This window comes from Pelodiscus sinensis, chromosome 7 (assembly GCF_049634645.1).
Source record: "Pelodiscus sinensis isolate JC-2024 chromosome 7, ASM4963464v1, whole genome shotgun sequence".
NCBI classification, from domain to species: Eukaryota; Metazoa; Chordata; order Testudines; family Trionychidae; genus Pelodiscus; species Pelodiscus sinensis.
The window spans coordinates 64,553,040-64,574,739 of NC_134717.1; the positions used below are offsets into that span (position 1 = coordinate 64,553,040).

The 21,700-nt window shown below is 45.8% G+C and overlaps 1 protein-coding gene across 1 annotated transcript; it reads left to right on the forward strand.

Annotated features, from left to right (window-relative positions):
* The first annotated feature begins 3,479 nt into the window (after positions 1 to 3,479).
* On the forward strand, positions 3,480 to 9,747 carry LOC102443979 (UDP-glucuronosyltransferase 1A1). Its single transcript, XM_006123654.4, has 5 exons — positions 3,480 to 4,371; positions 5,984 to 6,115; positions 6,437 to 6,524; positions 7,028 to 7,247; positions 9,450 to 9,747. The coding sequence occupies exons 1-5, from the start codon at positions 3,508 to 3,510 to the stop codon at positions 9,745 to 9,747; spliced, it is 1,602 nt and encodes a 533-aa protein (XP_006123716.2). The 5' UTR covers positions 3,480 to 3,507.
* Positions 9,748 to 21,700: the final 11,953 nt, after the last annotated feature.

Here is a 21,700-nt window from a genome sequence, read left to right on the forward strand (position 1 = left end):
GCCATAAGAAGTTACCATAGTGCAAGAGCTGCTCTAACTTGAACCCATGGGTGAGACTAGCCCCCAGTCCAAGCATGTGGGATGGGGGAGGGAAGTAAGGGCAAAAGGCTGGATTCAGACCTGGTGCACTCGAATTCCCAGTCAAGTAAGCACAAGAGATGCAGGTTTCAGAACTACACTGTGAAACTCTGACTGCCCTAAAGGTAGTCACCATGGAAATGAAGAGGGACACAGCTATGGGAACACATGGTATTTCAATGGACCTGCCAGAAACTCATCTCCCTTACTGAGCATACAACAGGGCAGGTTAGTTTGGCTGCTAGCCAATGCAGATGTTCTGGCATCAGCCTTGCAGGGAGCATACAGCTTGCATGGGACCATACAACTTCCAGATGTTCAGGTAAGTTTTGTTCAAGGACATCAAGGCTATATAACTACCACGTAGAAACACAAACACTTGGCAAGATCAAGACATTTACAACAACAGTGGACTATCTAAACTAAGATCAAGCTGTACTGATGCAGATGCACCTCTAACTTTGCTTGCATTGGCACTATAGGGACAGAGAGCTCTTCTGTCAGTATAACTAAGCCATCTTCCACAAGCAGCAGTAGCTACATCAGAAGGAGAACATCTCCCAGCAACGTAGTGCTCTCTGCACCAGCGCATCTGTCAGCGTAGCTCAGAGGAGGGTGCCTTAATCACACCCCTGTGTGATGTAAGTCATAGTAACAAAAGTGCAAGTGGAGACAGAACTGAATAAGCCAGTTTTGAGACATGAGCCAGAGGCAACGAAGAGCATTTCTAAGGAAACAAATATACCTAATTTTTGAAGCCACGCCTTGTTCATTTTGTCTCAGACTTTCAAAAAAATCAGCCAGCTGAGAACAGAGTCACGGGTGTGACTTTTTAAAGTTTAGGCAATGACTGGGGATGTGTGTCGTGATCAATGCTGGGATATAATGGAAGTCTAGTTTCACCTCCATAATGAGAATATTCACCACTCTCATCATGGTGCAGCTGTGTCTTAATGTCAGACTCAAGGAGAGGGAACCTAACCCAAACACTCAGGCGGATCCTGAAAATTAGGTAACAAAGTTAATATTATTTGTAAGCCAACAAAACATTCTTATGGCTTTGATCACTGCCAAACTACTCCACTGAGAGCTCAATTTGACGGAGTATGTGGTGGACAGGAAACAGTGAGTAAGTAAATCTTAATGATTTTCAACATCTTTTTGTTTAAAGCACAAAAGCAATACCTTGGGAAGCGGTATAGCTTCTTTACATGTCTGTTATCCAAGTGACTTGCACAGAGTTACATCCAAGAGGAGATAATTTGAGCTGGGTGACAGGGTGAATAGTTTATTCACCAACAAGTTAAAAATCACTTAGGAAAGTTAGATGTCAGCAAGTCACCAGGTCCTGATGAAATGCATCCCAGGATACTCAAGGAGCTGATAGAGGAGGTATCTGAGCCTTTAGCTATGATCTTTGAAAAATCATGGCAGACAGGGGAGATTCCAGAAGACTGGAAAAGGGCAAATATTGTGCCCATCTATAAAAAGGGGAATAAGAACAACCCAGGAAACTACAGACCGGTCAGTTTAACGTCTGTCCCAGGGAAGATAATGGAGCAGGTAATTAAGGAAATCATATGCAAACACTTGGAAGGTAATAAAGTGATAGGGAATAGCCAGCGTGGGTTTGTGAAGAACAAGTCATGCCAAACTAATCTGATAGCTTTCTTTGATAGGATAACGAGCCTTGTGGATAAGGGAGAAGCGGTGGATGTCATATACCTAGACTTTAGTAAGGCATTTGATACGGTCTCGCATGATATTCTTATTGATAAACTAGGCAAATATAACTTAGATAGGGCCACGATAAGGTGGGTGCATAATTGGCTGGATAACCGTAGTCAGAGAGTTGTTGTTAACGGTTCTAAATCCTGCTGGAAAGGGATAACAAGTGGAGTTCCTCAAGGGTCTGTTTTGGGACCCGTACTGTTCAATATCTTCATCAATGATGTAGATATTGGGATAGAGAGTACGCTTATTAAGTTTGCAGATGATACCAAACTGGGTGGGGTTGCAACTTCTTTGGAGGACAGGGACATAATTCAAAATGACCTTAGCAAGTTAGAGAAATGGTCAGAGGTAAACAGGATGAGGTTTAATAAAGAGAAATGCAAAGTGCTCCACTTAGAAAGGAACAATCAGTTCCATACATACAAGATGGGAAGCAACTGTCTAGGAAGGAGCATGGCGGAAAGGGATCTAGGGGTCATAGTGGACCACAAGTTGAATATGAGTCAACAGTGTGATGCTGTTGCAAAAAAAGCAAATATGATTCTAGGTTGTATCAACAGGTGTGTTGTAAGCAAAACTCGTGAAGTCATTCTGCCGCTCTACTCTGCACTAGTTAGGCCTCAGCTGGAGTACTGTGTCCAGTTCTGGGCGCCACATTTCAAGAAAGATGTGGAGAAATTGGAAAGGGTACAGAGAAGAGCGACAAGAATGATTAAAGGTTTAGAGAACATGACCTATGAAGCCAGGCTTCATGAACTGGGCTTGTTTAGTTTGGAAAAAAGAAGATTAAGGGGGGACATGATAACGGTTTTCAAATATCTAAAAGGGTGTCACAAGGAGGAAGGAGAAAATGTGTTCCTCTTGGTTTCTGAGGACAGGACAAGGAGTAATGGGCTTAAAGTGCAGCAGGGGAGGTTTAGATTGGACATTAGGAAAAAATTCCTAACTGTCAGGGTGGTCAAATATTGGAATAAATTGCCAAGGGAGGTGGTGGAATCTCCCTCTCTGGAGATATTTAAGAACAGGTTAGATAGACATCTGTCAGGGATGGTGTAGACGGAGCTTGATCCTGCCTTGAGGGTGGGGGGCTGGACTCTATGACCTCTCGAGGTCCCTTCCAGTCCTATTATTCTATGATTCTATGAAATGCAATTTGGTGAGTTTGGATTTAAATCTGAATACTTAAAAAGGGGGGTGGGAGGGAATTCAGAAAAAAAGTTGAAATGTTTCGCTTCAAAATGCTGTTTCGTGTTTTTATTTTAAAAAAAGCAAACGAGTAATACACACCTGGAAACAAACCCAAAAGCTGAAAAATCAAATCAGCACTGAGTTCTGTGCCTAAGTTAATAATCACATGAATTGTTAGCAAAGCATCCTCTTAGATTTTCAGCATCTTAATGTTGAAATGATGCACAAATCCAGGAAACCAACTTTTCCCTACATTGCTTCAGTTTTTTGGTGCTCCCCTGTTGGCCAGTAAGATTGCGTAAACAACCTTTAACCAGCTAAAGTTAAAAAATACCTTGTGTGCGCTTCTGTAAACATTTAATTAATTGTAAACCAAACATTAGCTTAAGGATGAAAGGAATAAGGGTTGGAAGGCCAGCAGCAATGCAATTCTCCTGTGTTGCCTGCAAATGGTTTGGCACACATCTAAAGCCGCCTCTGCTGCACAAGTCATCTTTGTCTAGCAAGATGGTTTCTCTGTTTCAAGGGGTTCATCACCTACCTATCTGGCTTTTGCTTTTTATGTCCTTCTGGAGCCTTTCTGAAGAGGGGAAGCTCTTGGTGATTCCTGTGGACGGAAGTCATTGGCTCAGCATGCATTCGTTAGTACTGCAGCTTCAGCAAAGAGGACACCACATAGTCGTGGCTGCGCCGGAAGTGAGTGCTCTGATAGAGCCCTCAGAGCATTACACACTGAAAACGTACTTTGTGCCATATACCAAGGAGTACTTGGAAGCAGAATTTAGAAGGCTGGGCCATCAAGTATTTACCCCTCAACCTTTCCTGGAAAGGGTCACTCAAACATTCGCAAGAATAGGAAATATTACAACGTTCTTATTGAATTCCTGCAAACAGCTTCTCTCCAACAAAGAGCTCATCATATCCCTCAAAGAAAGTGCATTTGATGCAGTCTTGATGGATCCAATATTTCTGTGTGGACAAGCTGTGGCTGAGTATTTGTCACTACCTTCAATTTACTTCTCCAGGGGAATTCCATGTGGGTTAGAATTTCAGGCTGCCCGGTGTCCAAACCCTCCTTCTTACATCCCCAGATTTTTCACCCGCTATACAGACCACATGACATTTCCCCAGCGCATGTGGAATATCATAGTCAGCTCAGCCCTATTCTGGAGCTGTTCCCTTCTTTATTCGTCCCATGAAGATCTGATCAGGGACTTCCTTCAACAAGATGTGACCATGACGGAGCTTTTAAGTCATGCATCTATTTGGCTGCTGAAATATGACTTTGCGTTTGAGTATCCGAGGCCTGTGATGCCTAACATAGTTTTAATTGGTGGCGTGACTTGTGGCCAGCAGAAACCATTATCTCAGGTTAGTTCTTTTTTACAGCTAAAATTTGGACAATCCTACTAGTGCCTACTATTTGATAAAGCTTCCATTGGTTAAAACAAAATAAAAGTAAGGAGGCGATAGCATAGTATAAAAGTAAGAAATGTGATAGCATTATATAGATTTAGTATGCAGCTTCCAATCAGCTCCCTATTGTGAGCGTAGCTTTGGATGGGCCTCTTATGGCAAGTCATGCTCTGGAATTAGAGTGACCACTCACCTTGTTGCAGTGGGGGAGGTTCTTGGTTGGATATTAGGAAAAACTATGTCACCAGGAGGGTGGGGAAGCACTGGGAATGGGTTACCTAGGAAGAGTGTGGACTTTCCATCCCTAGAGGTTTTTAAGTCCTAACTTGACAAAGCCCTGGCTGGGATGGTCCTGGGGTTGGTCCTGCTTTGGGCCAGGGATTGGACTCAACCTCTTGAGGTCTCTTCCAGCCCTATGATTCTAGCTTGTTTGCCCATGGTCCAGTGTCTGGACTGCTGACATTCGCAAGTTCTTTGCCCGCTTGTTTAGGATCCAGTTGTTAACAAAGGTCAATAACAAAGATCACCAGAGTTTAACCATTCAACAGAACATATAATACATCTGATACAGAAGAATGAAGACAGCCAATCCTGGCTGCCCCTGAGAAGCCAGGGATTAATCGGGCAATGTTTACAAAGAGCTTTTCCCTGACAGTTGCATGAGCTTATTTAACAAGTTTGCCTTTCAAACCCCATGTTCAGTGCCTCCTGGAACATTTTTTAAAGGGTCTATATTTAAATTCACATCCTGGCATTCTCTCTTCCCCAAGGTTTTCAGGAAAATATAGTGATAAGAAATGGGACATTTATTCCTTGTTTGACTTACCTATTGAGTTAGCTTTTCACTAGGTCCAAATCCTTCATTTATGTCACCACAGTTCATTGTACCTTTCTGTGTGGTATAAGTCTACAAAATCTTCCACCTGTCCATGTCTAGGCAACTTTTAAATATCTTTTTATTCATTTGAAAAAAAGGAAAAATTATATGATTTTCAATATTCTCAAGATCCAGACAGAACTGATAAATCAGGAAAGGTAAAGTGGCTCATTTTTCAGGCTATTGTTTACATCATTAAGCTTTAAAAAAAAAATCCATGCTTCCACAATTGTGTGATCTGGAGAAACATCAGACCTAAACCTGAAGTTCCCGACACCTTCGGGGTATCTAAAGAAAACAATGTATTTAGCGGTTTTGGGGTGCCAGAAAATATATGACCTTGGCTTAATAGAGCTACTTGATTTGCACTGCATCTTTCTTTCCTGAACAGAACCTGAAAATGTTTCATATTTATTTATGACACTACAGTTTCTACTATTTCCACACTGAGTCTTGAGTTATGACCCAATCCTGCAAACACTTACACATAAAATCTTTACTCTGGGGAGTAGTCCCATAGGTTTTGACAATCATATGCCTATATTGTTTTTTAACAAGCATAAATGTTAACATATTTCCTTTCCTGGCTTGTAGAAGTGAGATCCCTTTGATTGCACAGCCCCCGAATTACAGCCCTGTGATGTGGATTAGAATGAAAAGCACTGACTAGAGGTTTCTCTCTATTTGCAGGAATTTGAAAGCATTGTGAATGCCTCAGGGGAACATGGCTTTGTAGTCTTCTCCTTGGGCTCAATGGTCTCTGAGATCCCCATGAAGAAAGCCCAGCAGTTTGCTGAAGCCTTTGGAACAATACCTCAGACAGTAAGAGGAAAAGAATATTTCTAGACCAACTGTTGTATATAGTCACTGGTTACAATCTGGTATTGGATTTTTCTTAACTCCTACTTAAATGTCTGCTATAGCCCTTAAAAATGTTTTCAATAACAAAAGTCCTGTCCCATCCCCTTTTATGTCAAAACAAAACCCCATCTCCACTGCTCAGCACACACCTGGATGAAACAGAATTTGTCCATCAAGGGTTCATCTGCTCTGCTGTACAGCACAGTTTACAGGAAGAGGCAACAGCAGAAGAACTAAAAGAGAAGTTCTTAATATTAATGATGCATTTATTATTTCCCACAGATTCTTTGGAGGTACACTGGACAACCACCACCCTATCTTGCAAACAACACAAAGCTAATCAAATGGCTGCCACAGAATGATTTACTTGGTAAGTCTGGGCAATTCTTGTGCCAACATTGTGTGATCATCTCATCTGACCTCTTGTGTCGCACAGGACTTCCTAACTCAATTAATTTCTGTTGGAAGCCACAGCAGATTTTTTAGAAACACCTCCACTCCAGATTTAAAAATTGCCAGTGATGTAGAGGTCATGAAGGAGGGAGAGGACATATACTGGGTCACATGCCCCCTACCAGTCCACATTTGTAGCTTGGCTTATACCGAGCACACTCAGTAATGCTGCTGAAGCTGGTTGCCCTCACTCTGTGCCCTCCCTATCAGCAGAGTCATTGAGACTCAACATTTTCAGCACAAAATGTGGATTTCTGGTGAAGATGCTAGTATGGTTTTAATGCAAAAACCCAGGTTTTTGTACAAAAATGGGCAAGTGTAGACATAGTCTAATAATGTGCCTCCTGAAGCTTAAAGAATTAACCCAAAATGTCTGAACAAACACTCTGCTACAGTCATATGTCTACCATTCCCTCCTAGCTCATCCCAAAGCCCGCGCCTTTATCACTCATGGAGGCTCGCATGGCATCTATGAGGGAATATGCAATGGAGTGCCAATGGTTTTGATGCCATTATTTGGAGACCAGATGGACAATGCTAAGCGGATAGAATCCCGGGGTGCGGGAGTGACACTGAATGTACTTGACATGACTTCTAAGGACCTATCGGCTGCATTGAACACAGTGATTTATGATAAAAGGTTAGTAACAGCATCTTCACTGTAGCATCTTCACTTTAGGGCTAGTGAATATACTGTTGGCTTCCAGTTAAATTGAACACGGCGCACTACCCTCGTCACAGTAAGGATGTTACATATCACTCAGCAATCAGAGTAATATACCAATGTGTTAGTGTAAGGGGGCTAGTATTTTCCCCATTATTACAAGACTTTTCTGGTCAGGGTCTCTAATTAAAGGTATCTAGAATGGGCTTCAGTGTGCAAGTGAGACCATGCAATGCTAGGGTGGGTGTGGCCTCTATATGATGGAAGAAAACAAAATTTCCAAGGTACATTGCATGTTTAAAGCCAAACGTGTCCAGCTTCTTGGAGAATGTCAAGATAGCAATAAAAATGTGCTGTTTTCCTCCTTTTGTATCCTCTTTTTCCAGGAGGTAAAGGGACAGAAAAAAAATCAAAAGCTAAAAATTTTACATGAATTTTCATCAAAGTCTAAGGGATCTCCTGAAAGTTCTAAAACAAAAATGTATTTGAATGTCTTTTTGAGAGAGGTTGACCCTTTTTCTTGATTTACTGTAATGTACTGTGAATGTGAGCAAAATGCTGCAGAATGTCAAAGATGGCCAAGCCTTATTGACTGCCTCTCCCATATCAGCTTTGCATCTCATTTGCATAACCACTCCCATACATGGGCTTAACCTGAGCAAAGCTATGATTGTGCTGCAGAATGTCACTAAAGTATGATCTCAATCACCATGGTTTACAGAAGTTAAGTATAGCATTAATTTACTATATTGACCATGTTTGCTCAGTCAACTTGTCTTTCTTTCTGTTTGGTAGCAGCAGCATCAGACAGTAAAACACTGCTTGGCTGGGCTTTACAAAGGAAATGCAGGTCATTGGGGTCTCTTGGCTTTCATAGTAGCTGTTATGGAACACACACAAAAAGGAACTGGGAAAGGCTTTTGAGTCACTCATTGCCAAGGCCCCGTTGGGCATTCACTCACCCTGCCAAGCTGGCTGTACCACACACGATTTGGTGGCCATCTGGTATGCCAGGGAAACTTAGACCAATCCCTTGACTTCAGTAGGAAGAGAACTTGGCCTTTTTAAATAGTTTGCCAATAATTCAGCCACCCACTTTCAACCATCAAGGCTTCCAAGAGACCCTGTCTACTTCTGCAAGTGCCTCCTTTATCTTTACCTAACAGAGATTTACTGCTACTGTCTTGGCTTCCTTTTCTGTAGTCCCCCCACCAGTCTGGCATGTACCCTCTCTGCTCCATTGGAAACTGCCCTCCTCAAGACCTTTGGGGATCCCCTTCTGGCCAGGTCTGGGCCTGACACTCCATCCTTATCCTCCTTGAATCTTCTCTTCTTTCAGTTTCACTGGCCAGTCCCTTCTACTCTGTTCTCCGTGGGCTTTCTTGGTACTGATCACTCTTGGGTATCTTAGTACATTATTACTCTTTGTTATTTGTACTGTTATAGCACTGAGACCTAGCTGTGGGTCAGGGTCCCCTGTAATGGGTGCTGTATAAATCCAGAACAGAATGATGGCGTCTCGCCCCAACACGCTTACAATACAAATCTGAGCCAAGAGACAGCAGGTAGCTATAGCAATGTGGGACGCACAAGGAAATAATGCAATATTATTACCAGGCAATATGAGAGACAGCTACTGCCTAGCTATTCTCAGCTTTTTTAGGCAACCCAGCAAAGGCGAGTTTTATGGATTGTCCTTCTCTCCCACAGAATACACAGAACTCAGTCCTGGACCTTCTCTTCTATGCCATTTCCTTGGGTACCTCTTCTGCTTGCGTAGCTTCAGCTACCATCTCTCAGCTGATGATTTATAAATAGGGCCCTATGAAATTCATGGTTCATTTTGGTCAATTTCATGGTCACAGGATTTTAAAACTCATGAGTGTCATGATTTCAGCCCTCCTCTTCCCCCATGGTCATTCTTCAGTACAACAGTCCCCCCACCAGACCCCTCCCCTTCCACTTTATGAGAAACAATCGAATCCCAGGCACAGCCCATTGTCCTGGCACAACCAAACCCTGATCTTGCTTTAAGTTATGATAAGAGGAAGCTGCATGCCAAGTTTGGTGGTCCTAGCTCTTACTGTTTAGGAGGAGCTCTTGAACAAATGGACACAGACACATATTTCTAAAATACATAGTAAAAGATTTAAAACACTTAATTTCTTTTCTTTGCAGCTATAAAGAAAATATCATGCGCCTCTCAGCCCTTCACCTCGACAGACCCATCCATCCTCTTGATCTTGCAGTGCACTGGATCGAATTTGTGATGAGACACAAGGGGGCACCGCATTTGCGGCCTGCAGCCCACGATCTCAACTGGATCCAGTACCACTCTTTGGATGTCATTGCTTTTCTCCTGGCTGTGGTGCTCGTGGCCATGTTCATCTCTTGGAAGTGTTGCCTGTTCTGCTGCCGGAAGTGTTTCTGTAAAAAAGGAAGAGTGAGCAAATCAAGCAAAACAAAAGCACAGTAACAAAGGGGTAAAGATGGGGCTTAGCTCCAGAGCTTTGGGAATGTAGAGCTCCTCTGAGCATAGTCCCAGGAAAGTAATTTCCCACAGTGAGCTCAGTAATTGTTCAACACATATTCTGTTTAAATAGCCACACAGTGTTCCGTCTTCCCATGTTTTGATTTTGTCTCCCATTAATTCAGAATGTTTGTGAAAACTTTGGTTAAAGCTTGTCTGATTGTTAAAAATAATTCACCCTGTAACACTATGGGGTGGTGCACAGAGTACTAACAGGAGTCCTCGGTTCCACTTCTGGTTGTGCTGGTCGCTCACTAGCTGACTACGGCTCTGTATCTCAGTTTTCTCATCTGTGCAGTGCGGGTAACAAAACGTCTACTGTGGCACTACTAGGGTGCCCATCACTCAGGTGAGTGTCTGGTGCATCATATTTATGAAGCATTGTGAGCGCTTTGGGTGAAAGTTGTTCCATAAGTTCCAAGGACAGCATGTCATCCTAGCAGCCCGTCGCCTGGAAATAGAGAATGGTATTTGTTCTGAGCAGTTTCAAAAACACTGAATATGAACAAATTTCCCATTTGAAGGTATTACTGAACCAGCCCCACCTAATCAAGTTTCATTCCAGCTGGAGCACTGAACCGTGGGCATCGGAGTCTAGTGATTTGATCTTTGTTATTGATACTCTGTTAAAAATAAACACAACAAAAATCAGTATAATTAAAGGGAAAAGAAAACAGCTTTTTTTCCTCATTTGTGGCATGATCCTCTCCTCTCATCTTCGTTAGAAATACTCAATAGGGTTGAGCATGCCAGATCTACATCCTCAGTTAAAACTAACATAAAAAGACCAGCTCTTAGAGCTACTGAAGTCTTTGCCATAGGGAAAGCAGGAAAGACCAAAACAACATAGTTCTACATGTCTGTTTCATTTTAAGGCATGCACAATAAAATTAGATAATCCATAAATCATCTTGTTGGAAAGCTTCAATATAAGACTTTTTTTTTTAAATCTGGAACAAAAACACAAGAACACAAAAACAGAGAGAGAAAAAGCAGACTGCTCCCTAATGCAGAGGTACAGCTTACCCTCTTTGCTCCAGGCTAGCTCCTCCTAGCTGCACACTTCCCTAAGAGTCCCTGGCTTGCAAGCAGGACCAGGAAACCTCAGAGTTTAAAGTTATGGCATGTGAAAATTGTGATCTATACAAACATATATATGTGGGTGAGGTAGGATGCACAACACAAGGAGCATGCAAAGTCATAGAATCATAGAACTGGAAGAGACCTCAGAAGGTCATCAAGTCCACCCCCTGCTCTAGGCAGGACCAATTCCAACTAAATCAACCCGGCCAGGGCTTTGTCAAGCCAAGGCTTAAACACCTCTAGGGATGGAGACTCCACTACTTCCCTAGGTAACCCATTCCAGTGCTTCACCACCCTCCTAGTGAAATAGTTTTTCCTAATATCCAACCTGGACCTCTCCCACCACAACTTGAGACCATTGCTCCTTGTTCTGCCATCTGTCACTACTGAGAACAGCCTCTCTCCATCCTCTTTGGAATCTCCCTTCAGGAAGTTGAAGGCTGCTATCAAATCCCCCCTCACTCTTCACTTCTGCAGACTAAACAGACCCAAGTCCCTCAGCCTCTCCTCATAAGTCATATGCTCCAGTCCCCTAATCATTTTGGTTGCCCTCCACTGGACCCCTCCTCTTCTTCTTGTTAACATGCCTGTAGAAACCTTTCTTGTTATCCTTCACATCCTTAGCCAGTCGCAATTCCATTTGCACTTTCGCCTTCCTGATAACCCCCCCGGCATTCTCGAGCTAGACCTTTAAACTCCTCCCTGGTCATTTGTCCAAGTTTCCACTCTTTGTAAGCTTCCTTTTTATGCTTAAGTTCACCAAGGATTTCCCCTGTAAGCCAATCTGGTCTCCTACCATGTTTGCCTCTCTTGCTACACGTCGGGATGGTTTCTTTCTGTGCCTTCAATAAGGCTTCTTTAAAATACTGCCAGATGCCCTGGACTCCTTTCCCCTTCATGTTAACATCCCAGGAGATTCTGCCCATCAGATCTCTGAGGGAGTCAAAATCTGCTTTTTTGAAGTCCAAGGTGTGTATTTTACTACTCTCTTTTCTTCCTTTGGTCAGGATCCTGAAATCTACCATCTCATGATCACTGCTTCCCAGGTTGTCACCCACCTCCACTTCCCCTATTAGTTCCTCCCTGTTTGTGAGCAGAAGGTCAAGCTGCGCACGGCCCCTGGTCGGATCCTTCAGCACCTGTGTCAAGAAGTTATCCCCAACATTCTCCAAAAACTTCCTGGATTGCCTGTGTACTGCCGTATAGGTTTCCCAGCAGATGTCAGGGTGATTAAAGTCCCCCACGAGAACCAGGGCCTGCAATCTGGAAGCTTCGCTCAGTTGTCCGAAGAAAGCCTCATCTACCTGATTCGGTGGCCTGTAGCAAACACCAACCACAACATCAAGGCTATTTGCTCCTTTAAACTTAACCCATAGACTCTCAACAGGTTTTTCTCCCTCTTTATACTGGAGTTCAGAGCAATTGTAGTGCTCTCTTACATATAGTGCAACTCCTCCTCCTTTTCTCCCCTGCCTGTTGTTCCTGAACAGTCTATACCCTTCCATGACAGCGCACCAGTCATGCGAGTCATCCCACCAAGAATCTGTTATCCCAATTAAATCATATTTCTTGGTCTGGGCCAGGGCCTCCAGTTCTTCCTGTTTGTTGCCCAGGCTTCTCGCATTAGTGTACAAACACTTCAGGTAACCAGTTGATTGTCCTATCTTCTCCATTCGAAACATGGGTCCTCCTTTCTTGCCCCTTCCTCTCTGCATTTCTTCCCGGTATCCGACTTTCCCACTCCCCTCAGGGTTTTGGTCACCGTCCCCCGACGAACCTAGTTTAAAGCCCTCCTTACTAGGTTTGCAAGCCTGCCCGCGAAGATGCTCCTTCCTCTGTTTGTTAGGTGGATCCCATCTCTTCCTAACAATCCTTGCGCCCGGAACAGAGTCCCATGGTCGAAGAAACCAAAGCCCTCTCTGCGATACCATCTGCGCAACCACGCATTTATGTCCTCAATTCGATGATCTCTGCCCAGTCCTTTCCCTTCAACAGGGAGGATGGAGGAGAATACCACTTGCGCTCCAAATTCTTGGATCCTTCTTCCTAGCGCTACATAATCTGCAGTAACGCGCTCAAGATCATTCTTGGCCGTATCATTAGTTCCCACATGGAGAAGCAGGAAGGGGTAGCGATCCGAAGGTTTGCTCAGCTTGGTAAGCCTCTCAGTGACATCCTGAGTGCGAGCTCCCGGTAAGCAGCACACCTCTCGAGATTCCAGGTCCGGACGGCAGAGGGATGGCTCAGTCCCTCTTAGAAGGGAGTCCCCGACCACCACCACCCGTCATTTCCTTTTGGGCGTGGTGGCCACGGAACCCCCATCTGTAGGACTATGCATCCCATGCCTTCCAGTAGATGGTGTTCCCTTCTGGTTTCTTCCTTGTGAGGTCCCTTCCAGGGCTTTCAGCACTGCAGAGCCTGTGGAGAGAGCTTGAAAGCGATTGCTTACCTCTATAGCATCGGGGGATTCCTGTGCTGGCCTTTTTCCCCTTCTAGAAGTTATATGCTGCCAGTTCTCTTCTTAGTCACGTACTGCCCTCTCTGGCTCTTCTGCCTGCCGTGCTTGAAGGATTAAATGCTGCCTTCTGTCGAGGAAGTCTTCATCCTCTCTGATCAAGCGTAGGGTCGACACTTGGGCCTCCAGTCCTCTAATTTTTTCTTCCAAAATGTCGACCAGCTTGCACTTGGTGCCGATGAAATCCGTTCTTTCTTCCGGGAGGAAGACAAACATGGCACACGCTGTGCAGGTAACAACAGCAGACCCATCACCAATCATTGCTGCTGTCCTGGAAAAGGGATTTAAAAAGAAAGGCAAAAGAACCTCCCGCCCTTCCCTCTCCCCTTCCGAACTCCCTCTCAAAACTCCCTGTTAGCAATCACCTGTTCGCAAGCTCCTTGGTAGCTTGCCCACTGCCTTATAGAGCCACTCCCCCTACCACGGTTCAGCCAATCAGCAGAGGCTTCTAGAATTCAAACTAATTAGAAGCCAACAGTTTCCACCAGCCAATCACAGCACAAACTCCATCAAGGGGAGGTGGGAAAAAAAAAAGCCTCACTCTCAAACACAGGGGAAAATAAATAAATAAATAAATAAACAAACAAAAAACAAAAAAGAACACACACCAACCCTCACTCACAAACACAAGCTCAGCTCACAGCAAGAAAGCCCCAAACAAAACACCCACTTCCCTCAAGACTCCTGTATCTGCTTCTCCTTCACCTGGAGAACTCCCTCTCAAAACTCCCTGGTAGCAATCACCTGTTCACCCCACCCTGGTTAAGGCTCTGTCCTGAGGTGGTTTTGGTCTGATCCTGCCCCCCATTACCCAGCAGAGCTTAGCTTTTCCCTTGCTAGCATAACCCAGGCCTCTGCTACTTCTACTGTATGCGGGGGAAGTTTCAATAGACTTGCCCCCCGAAGTGTTCTAAATGGCAGTTTGTAAAGTCCAACACCGTCGCTTTAAAATAGCAAAACCCTCAAACAATCACCATTGTAGGAACACACAACAGTGAACAAAGAAATATTGTCTCAATGCCCTGGGCCAGGATTTTGCCAAGGTTTACAGGAGGAAGTTAAGGACAAAAATATAAGCTGTCTTCAAACCCCCTCCACCCTTTACATGACAGGACAGATTCACCACTTCTCTGTCTCACGCCATTGTGCCAGATTGTGTGTACTAGAGATACAACCACAGACACAAGTTAATTGTAGCTATCAAATTCTGAACCTTGTGTGCATGGACATGAAGTTAAGAGGCCTCCACACAACTTCTGGAGACTCAACTAGGAGGAACCATTTGGAGACTTAAGTCCCTGGATCATAACTCCGATAGCCTGCATTCCTCTCTCTTCCTGTTAAGCGAAGAGCAGTTGAGTTTATCAGACAGGCATTATGAATACGCAGAAATAACACAGCCCCCTCTCTCACATGAGGGACAGAGAAGTGTGGAATTTTTTTTAAAATCAATCTGTAGTGCAAAAGGTGACTTCCACACAGACCAGAAGAGATGGACTGACCAACACGCCACAGGGTCTATTAAGGATGCGGAGTGTTTCACTTACAGCCAGTAGAGAGCATACTGTCCCTGCAAATACTTTCCCCCATTAAGGAAAGCTGCATGTGCACTGCAGAAGTGAAACCTTGGCCACAAAATAAAACCAGGAGTGATGGAAATCAAGTGTTACCTGAACAGACTGAAGCTGACAGGAGCATCATAATTCAGCCTTGCCATTGAACCGAAAGGCCAAGGCGTGTAATGGAAGTGATTGCTTTTGCTATCTATGCAGGTGAGGTTCCCCTGGAGCACCCTTTGCTCTGGTATCTATGCGTGTTCAGAACCTCCCTAAGAAAGGCAGAGCTAACACACTATGCCTTTGTTATTATGTGCATTAGAATCACACCCAGGAACTGCCTGAGAGAGGGGTCCTTCCATTGTGCTAGATGCTTCGCAGACAATGACAGGCCAAGCACAAAGGGGAAACAAGCACAGAGGTGAACTAACTTAACCGAAGTGACAGGACTAGACGGCTTGTGCCCTCTCTGGGGGGCACTGCCTCACAATCATCCATCGTTGATGCTTGAGATTCAGTGCCGTTCCCTAGCGTGCTCTGCACCGGGACAGAGAGGAAGCTCTCTGGTGGCGGTCTCCTTTGTGTGGGGTTGATGCAGACCGATTCAGCCCCCAGGTAGAGAAGAGCCAGGTCTCTAAACTCACCTCACTGCCCAAAACTCTGATGGGCTGTTCCATAGCCTGGAATGAGGTCAGCCCTAACCGATGAGCAGAAGAATGTCTGGGAATGATCATAGACAGTGTTGTAATCTCCTTGCAATATCTACTGCTTTTGCCGAATCCCCAGCTGCTGGAGCCATGTTTTTGCACAAGATTCTTAGCTTGCTTTTTTTAAAGACATTTTTAGCCCATGCAACGGGGAACAAAAGCTGAATGGTGACCTGCAAGGCTGAGCCATCAGAGGACACAGAAAATGAGCCGTGTCTTATTTGGTAAAAGCCCGTGATTTTTAAGCCTGACTCAAGGGGGATTAGCAATGGTACAACTGCAAATTGGGTGCATGTGGTGAGGGAAGTGTCCCTTACCTCTTTTGCCTTTTCCTTAAAGGCCCAGCCTGTGTGTTTGTCTGGGGAGCGGCAGACCTCCTAGTCCTACCACCAGCCTGGGGAGGGGAGACAGATGCTTCTTTGAAAGAAGTGCATATGCTGGGTCCTGGGACTTTCTCTCTGCTGGGGGGAACTGGGTTTCCCTCACAGTAACAACTGAGTTGAACATCTGCATTTTCACATAAAAAACTAGGACTGGGACACATCCAGCCTGCTTAATTAGCTTCATTCATATGAGCCCTACAATTGACAGGTGCTTCTGCTGCTGCTTATATATCCAGCTCATCTGATGAAGGGGGTTTTACCCACAAAAGCTCATGATCCTATATATTTTGATTAGTCTCTAAAGTGCCACAGGACCACTCCTTTTTAAAGTTACAGACGTAACACGGCTACCCCTCGGATATTTAGAGGCTGCCCACTGTATTTTGGTGAACACAGGTACTGCAGGAAGATTGCTCTTGCATATGAAAGCTCAGCTAGATCCCAATCCAAAGGCTACTCAATCCATGGAACCCTTTCCATTAGCTTAGGAGGGGATCATGGTGGACAAGGATACAGCCCCTGCTGGTCTTTAGAGGAGATCACTGGTTACAGGGAGCCCTTTGAAAGTTGCCTTGTCAAGGTTGCCTTAAATGAGAAATCAGAACTAGTTCTGTGGTTTGGCTGGAACTGGTATGGGCAAAGGTTTCTGGGTTGCTTTGGTGGAGATGACAGTGTGAATGGGTTTGGGGAGCATCTTCACAAGAGCTTTGAGCTGGGATGGGAGGCTCTGTAGAGGTTTAGTCTTAAAGGCTGGTCTACTACCACTTAAGTCATTGCAACTTACATGGCTCAGGGGTGAGAAAGTCAAGGTGTGTGTAAGCCAAAGGACTTGTCTACATTTGGAAATATGCTGGAATAGCTATTCCAGCATAACACATCATCATCATCGTCGTCGTCATCATCAAATAATTGTAATCATTCCTAAATAGTGGATTTGGTAACGTTCCAAGTGTTGATAAATCCATAGACTTTGCCCAGCCTGAGATTTAAAAGTGATCATTAAAACTGATCCCAAGTCTAGTGCAGATGAGCAGCAGATACTGTGCTGCACTATGCTAGGGCAGTGGCGGGAAAAGGAAGAGATTAGCAAATGCCCAGGACTCTGGGAGTCACCAAACTCTTATCTCCCTGATAATGTACTGCAAGTGCCCCGAGAGGCTGCAGTGTGGGGGAGCAGGCTGGTACAGAGCAATGTACAAATGCTGACCCAAGCTGCTCTGGCCTGTTTCTGCCTCTTATGAAACTAGGGAGAGGATTGAGAAACACCGCACTCCCTCCCACTGGAACCGTCAGGGCCTCTACTCCAGACACTGGGTACAGACTTTTGAGGTTCTGGGCCTAACTCCCCCTGTGTACAAAGTAATATGGCTTTGTCCTGTGTACCAGGGCTGCCGTGAGGACAAATATATGAAGAATAATAAGACACTTGGATACTGTACTGACAAGTGCCCCAGACGCCCTGGATGCAAAGAAGTAGCAACAGGCTGGAGTGCAACTTCCCCTCAATGAGGGATGCACAGTGAAGAGGTGGGAATTTGCACAACGAAGCTACAGCTGCACCTATGGACATGACGGGGCAAACACCTTGACAAATGGAAAGTAGTGGAGCAGGAGGGTGCAGAATTAAATTGAAAGTTTACCAGCACACAGTGGCCAAAACATAGAAACCTTGCACCTCACCTACCCTCTGGGCATTTGTTGTACACCCCACTGGTGTGGGTCCAGTTCTGCCCCAGGAGAAAGGCACTGCCCCCTGACTCTCCCTCACTGCTGCTAGCAGCAGCTTTGGGTTACCTTGGCATTCTCCCCTCCACGGCTCAACTTGGCAAAGCTGGCATGGCCCAGAGGAGCCTACAGGATCAGATGAGACCAGTTATCCAAGTGGCATGGCTGAGGCAAGACATTTGTAAAGAGGGGCTCTTCTTGGAGAGGAGACAATCCACCAATCCTGCCGATCTCCAAGCCCAGCAGAATGCCTGAAACCCTCCAAACCCATTCCCCAGGTGAGGGGAATTAGTGGGAACCTCATGCTGTGGTCTGTCTCAGGAGGCAGCTTTCATAATAAAGGACATAAGAAAAAGATTTAGAAGGGCAATATTGCCCCTCTGTCACTTGTGCCACTCTTAATCATCTCAGTCTCTCATCCTAGCCTCTCTGGCAGTGAAGCTTATGCCCCAGATTATCTCTCAGGCTGAAGTGTTCTTTGAGGTCCAGCTGGAAACAGATTTGCAGAGGAAGGGGGCTCAGTGCTTCCTGAAAATCAGGCCCTTTACCATGTCTCAAAGTAGGCATCCTATCCAGAAGTAGCCACAATCACTAAGCATGCTGGCTAATTTAGGCTTCAGTCTTTAGCCCCATGACTCTGGGTTATAAACCACTACAACCTCCTTGCAGGGTAATACGAGAAGAGAAGAGCTAGGAGGCGGAGCAAACACTAGCTAACTGGTAATCACAATGGAAAAGTTAAGAAACATATATTAAAGAAATAGTGAGATAGAAATCGGCCATGCAGAAATTCTCAGATGGAGCCATCTCCTTGCCTCCATGCAGTCTGACATGCCAAAAGCCCTAACAAATGTAGGACAAATATCACATGCTCACATAGAGCTAGTGAGGATCCCAAATAACCTCTGGACAAAACAATTTGTCACTCCATCGCTCTGAGCCTTAGCTTCCCTATCTATAAAATGGGTTTGAGAAGCCTCTTCTCCCCAGTCCTTGTCTGTCTGGTCTCTGTCAACTTTAAGTTCTTGGGACTCTCCATTAAGCTCTCCATGGCTAGAAGGGACCCCTGTGATGAGCTAATCTGACGCCCCCATTCTAACATAGCCCCAAGAACTTCTCCAAGCCAAGATGCTGCACAGATGCCTGGTGGGACAGCCGTGTTCTACTCAAACTAGTGATCAATAAACTGACGTTCCTGGGTTGAATCAGAGCTTTGGGACACATCCCTGACTGGTGTAGTACCCCTGAGCAAAAATAGTTCTACTGTGAGGGCTTTCTTCACCCCACACTGACCCATACAAGACCTTTGCTGGTATCTCTGCTGCTGATTCAAGCCCTCAGGTATCTGGCTGGGGTGAGACACATTCCAATGTGATGAAGCATTCCTGGGGGTGACTATGCAATATAAATCACCCAGGCTCCAGGGAGGGAGTCTCCAGAAGTCATACTGCATCTGACCTCAGGAACTAGCACGGCAGAGCAATGGGGCCAGATCTGGGTGTTGGTAGAAAAGTCATTCCCATGCAAATTAGGAGGCTGCATTTCACACACTGTTCGGAGAACTGGGATACACCAAAACTGGTTTTGGAGAGGCAAACTGCTGACCCTGCTCTTACAAGCAACTGACCTAAGAACACAGCTGTATCAGAGATCCAGGCCAGCCTAGCACCCTCCAGAAGATGCCAACTGGTGCAGCTATGCCAGCAGAACTCTGTTGCATAGACCTGGTCTCAGAAACGTCAGTGTGTCTGCAGTTGAGTAGCGCCCCACTGATGCTGGAGCAGGTCTGAGCACTACATCACTAAACAGCAGAACACGTCCGGGTGCTCAGGATTGCCGAGAATAAGGCCAGTAGGAGTTTAATTTCCTTGTCTGCAAGTATTGGGCTAAACCCAGGAGGCAGCATGATCTGTCAGCCAAGTGATTGTATGGCTCCTGATCCCAGGGGCACCCAGACAGATCTCTCAGTCGGGAATGTGCCAGTGCCCTATGCTTTTCCCAGTCTCTTGCAACAGTGCAGGATGCCGCTCCCACGTGAGCCCTTCCCAAGCTTGGATCTTGACTCTGAGGGAGCATCAGGGTGGGGCATCCAGTATCTATGTTCCTTACCAAAGCACTGAGGTCCAGCCCCCCCCGACAATGGAGCTTCGGGCTGGCCTCAGAACACATCACCAAGCCAAAACTTTGCAGCCCGAACACCTTTCGCCGAGCTTCCGAGGGCTTTGTTCAGCAATCTGTTTCCTGGTAACAGCTAAAGCAGGACAAACAGCAGAGCCAGGCATCGGCTGTTGCTGGGGAAACCCAACGCGGAGGTCAGCTCTTGGCAGGAACAGGAAGGACAAAGAGAGCTGCAGATTCTTTGGTTAATGCCGCGTGAAGCCAGCTCGAAGCTACCCAGGGATGGAACCGTTAGGGGACAGCTTTCACTGTTTGATCAGACCCAGATACCAAATGGGAGCCGCAGGGCTGGTGTCTGCTCAGAGCCACAAAGCATAAGACACTGACTGCCATGTGATGGAGCCACTTGACATGTGACCATCTCAGATCAGTTTCATTGTATTCAGAACACAAGCTCTTCAGACTGGGAATTCTTCACTAAGCCTCAGGGCCGGAAGATCCTGGCCCCTTTTGGTGTTACAAGGGCTTTCAAGTGGAAAAAACCTTCCACAAATTCACGTCATTTCCCTCTCCTATAAAAGCCACAACTGTGACAGCATCGCTGAAGTTAACATGCAACATGCAGTCCCTATGGCTGCTTGCCAAGCAAACCCAATAAAAAACAGTGATAGAAACGTAGCCATGTTAGTCTGGTGTACCTGAAGCAAAATACAGGACTATGTAGCACTTTAAAGACTAACAAGATGGTTTATTAGGTGATGAGCTTTCGTCCCACTTCCTCAGATCAAATAGTGGAAGAAAATAGTCACAACCATATACAGGCAGTCCCCGGGTTACGTACAAGATAGGGACTATAGGTTTGTTCTTAAGTTGAATTTGTATGTAAGTCAGAACTGGCTCCAGATTCAGCTGCTGCCACTGAAACTGACCAGGGGCTGACTACAGGAAGCCGGAGGCAGAGTTGCTCTGCCCCCAGCTTCCTGGAATCAGCCTGATCAGTTTCAACAGCTGCTGAATCTGGAGCCTAGGACAGAACAGCTGGGGCGCTGCCCAGTAGGTTCCCACAGGACCAACCCGGCAGCACCCCAGCTGCTCTACCCAAGGTGTCCCGCAACAAAAGCCTGGTCTGCTGGGGGGTGGGGGGGGGCGCACTAGCTGCACCCCCCCCAGCACACCAGGGAGACCCGAGCAAAGCCGCACAGGCGGAGGGACCCCGCCGCCCATGTGGCTTTGCTCTTGTCTCCCTGGTCTGCTGGGGGGGGGGGGGGTCCAGCAAAGCCGCTAGACCCCCCCAGCAGACCAGGGACACCCAAGCAAAGCCGCCACCTGGGCGCCTGGACCCCCCCCCGCCACCTCCAGAGCTGGCACGTGGCCTGGTCGATACCCAAATCACGAGTGCAAATGCAAAACCGGAACTAGTTCCCAGAACAGGAACTGCAGGATCAAGTCTCGTTATGGGTTATGCAACAGAACAGCTCCAAGTTCGCATGGATGACTCACTGTCTGGGAGGGCAGGCGCACCTGACAGTAATGAGCAAGATATTCTTAACCAGACTACTGCAGAATGCAAGGCAGGGATTAATTATCACCTGCAAATGAGTGTTATTTATAGTGAAGGGAGCAGGTTTGGAGAGAGCCAGGGGCTGACACAGACCCGTCACAAAGTCAAGTTCTGCCAAGGAAAAGAAACTTCCCAAGTGAATCTATAAGTACTGGGAGCAGAAAGGTCTGTACAGTTCTAGAACTGCCAGTCCTAGCTGGAGTGGGTGTGCCTTAAGTTACCTCTAGCTTTTTCCATTCATATGCAGAATA

Excerpts from the sequence above, each read along its gene's own strand:
- LOC102443979 (XM_006123654.4), top strand. The coding sequence starts at position 3,508 with ATGGTTTCTCTGTTTCAAGGGGTTCATCACCTACCTATCTGGCTTTTG. Across the intron at positions 6,525-7,027 it reads GCCACAGAATGATTTACTTG|CTCATCCCAAAGCCCGCGCC; the intron begins GTAAGTCTGGGC and ends ATTCCCTCCTAG. Across the intron at positions 7,248-9,449 it reads ACAGTGATTTATGATAAAAG|CTATAAAGAAAATATCATGC; the intron begins GTTAGTAACAGC and ends TTTTCTTTGCAG.